General features: G+C 40.0%; 1 protein-coding gene across 1 annotated transcript; it reads left to right on the top strand.

Moving 5' to 3' along the window:
* Positions 1-1,056: 1,056 nt before the first annotated feature.
* On the top strand, positions 1,057-2,007 carry LOC309569836 (olfactory receptor-like protein OLF3; the record flags this gene model as incomplete). Its single annotated transcript, XM_082275838.1, has 1 exon — positions 1,057-2,007. One exon carries the CDS (start codon positions 1,057-1,059, stop codon positions 2,005-2,007), a length of 951 nt encoding a protein of 316 aa, XP_082131964.1.

Genomic DNA, 2,007 nt, shown 5'->3' with positions numbered 1-2,007 from the left:
TCAGCATTGTAACAAAAAGGCCATAATACTGAAAACATGGGCCCCTGCCCCCAAACCAGAATTTCAAATCTAAGCTTAGGGGTTGATTTACTAAAACTGGAGAGTGCAAAATCTGGTGCAGCAATGCACTGTAGCCAACCAGCTTCTAGTGCACCTTGTTCAATTAAGCTTTGACAATAAAAACTGGAAGCTGACTGGTTTCTATGCAAAGCCTTACCAGATTTGGCTCTCTCCAATTTTAGTAAATCCTGAGTCCCAGCCCCAGTGTTTCTACGATTAATTACATAGTTACATAGTAGGTGAGGTTGAATAAAGACAATAGTCCATCCAGTTCAACCTGTGTAGGTGTGTGTGGCTGTAATCATCTCACATAGCCCTGAATGTTCTGATCCTTGAGATGTACGTCTAAGAGTCTTTTGAAAGCCACCATACTTCCCACAGAAACCACCTCTTGTGGTAGAGAATTCCACAATCTTGTAGCCCTAACTGTAAAGAACCCCCCACGTTGCCTGAGGTTAAAACGCTTCTCCTCTAATCGCATTGTATGTCCTCGAGTCCTCATGCAATCCCTTCGACTGAATAGCTTTTTTTCTATGCTGAGATCCCCATTGAGATATTTATAAATTGCTATCATGTCCCCCCTCAGGCGTCTCTTCTCCAGGGAGAATAAATCAAGCGATTGCAGACGCTCTTCATAATTAAGGTCCTCCAATCCCCTAATCAGTTTAGTTGCCCTTCTCTGGACTCTGTCCAGCTCCAACACATCCCTCCTGAGAACCGGGGCCCAGAACTGGACAGAATTACAAGGTACGCAGAAAATGAACAGTTTATGGCACTTGGACAAAGGAGTTGTCAGACTGAAAATTGAATCAAAAATAAAAAAACTGTATGTTTGGTTTGGACATTAAATTCAATATGCAATTAAATATATTTTTTGCTGCATGTACAGTCACAATTATTCTAATGAAATGTTCTGATTTTGTCATGCTAAGCATTTTAGGTTTTCAAGTGTAATTTTATTGTTAAAGTTCATTATAAAAAAAAAAACAAAACCTTATGGAGTACATGAACCAAACATTTGCACATGAATTTATCCTCATTGGTCTATCCACCGATCCATGCATGCAGCCCCTGTTATTTACTGTCTTCTTATTGATGTACACAGTGACAGTCCTGGGAAATGCTATGGTCATTATAATTGTAAGGATTAGCTCACAGCTGCAGACTCCTATGTACTTCTTTCTCAGTAACCTCTCATTTATTGATCTGTGCTTCTCCGCTGATGTTGTGCCGAAGCTACTAAAAATCACTTTGTCTGAAGACAAGAGTATTTCTTTCTTGGGTTGTGCAGCCCAGATGTATTTCCACCTGGCTCTGGGTGGAACAGAATGCATAATATTAGCAATCATGGCCTATGATCGATATATAGCCATCTGCAACCCTTTATGCTACCACATCATCATGAATATGAGGCTCTGTGTAATATTGACAGCCGTAGCATGGATTTTTAACTTCCTTCAGTCTATATTCCATGCAGTCATGACCTTCAGACTTCCTTACTGTAGGTCCAACCATGTCAATCACTACTTCTGTGAGATGCCTCCACTCTTTCGACTTTCTTGTAAGGACGCTTTATGGAATGAAATAGCTCTATACTTCTCAGGGGTGATTGTAGGCTTTTGTGCTTTTTTGTTGACTCTACTGTCCTATGTACAAATAATTTCTACCATCTTGAAGATGCAGTCCACCAATGGGCGTAAGAAGGCCTTTTCTACATGTACCTCCCATCTTTGTGTTGTTTCACTATACTATGGTACCATTGTCTTTATATATTTAAGGCCTCGAGGCAGTTATTCTGTAAAACGAGACAGAATAGTGTCTATTCTCTACACGGTTGTGACACCTATGTTTAATCCCATCATTTATAGTATAAGGAACAATGAAGTCAAAGGAACTTTAAGGAAGATACTGTTCAGAAGGACTCAACTGCAATCCAGTGTCCATTAA

Source organism: Pelophylax lessonae, assembly GCF_965119305.1.
Source record: "Pelophylax lessonae genome assembly, chromosome: 13".
In the NCBI taxonomy this organism is placed as follows: Eukaryota; Metazoa; Chordata; class Amphibia; order Anura; family Ranidae; genus Pelophylax; species Pelophylax lessonae.
The sequence above is the reverse complement of the archived record's forward strand: the minus strand, read 5'-3'. Positions and strand labels throughout refer to the sequence as shown.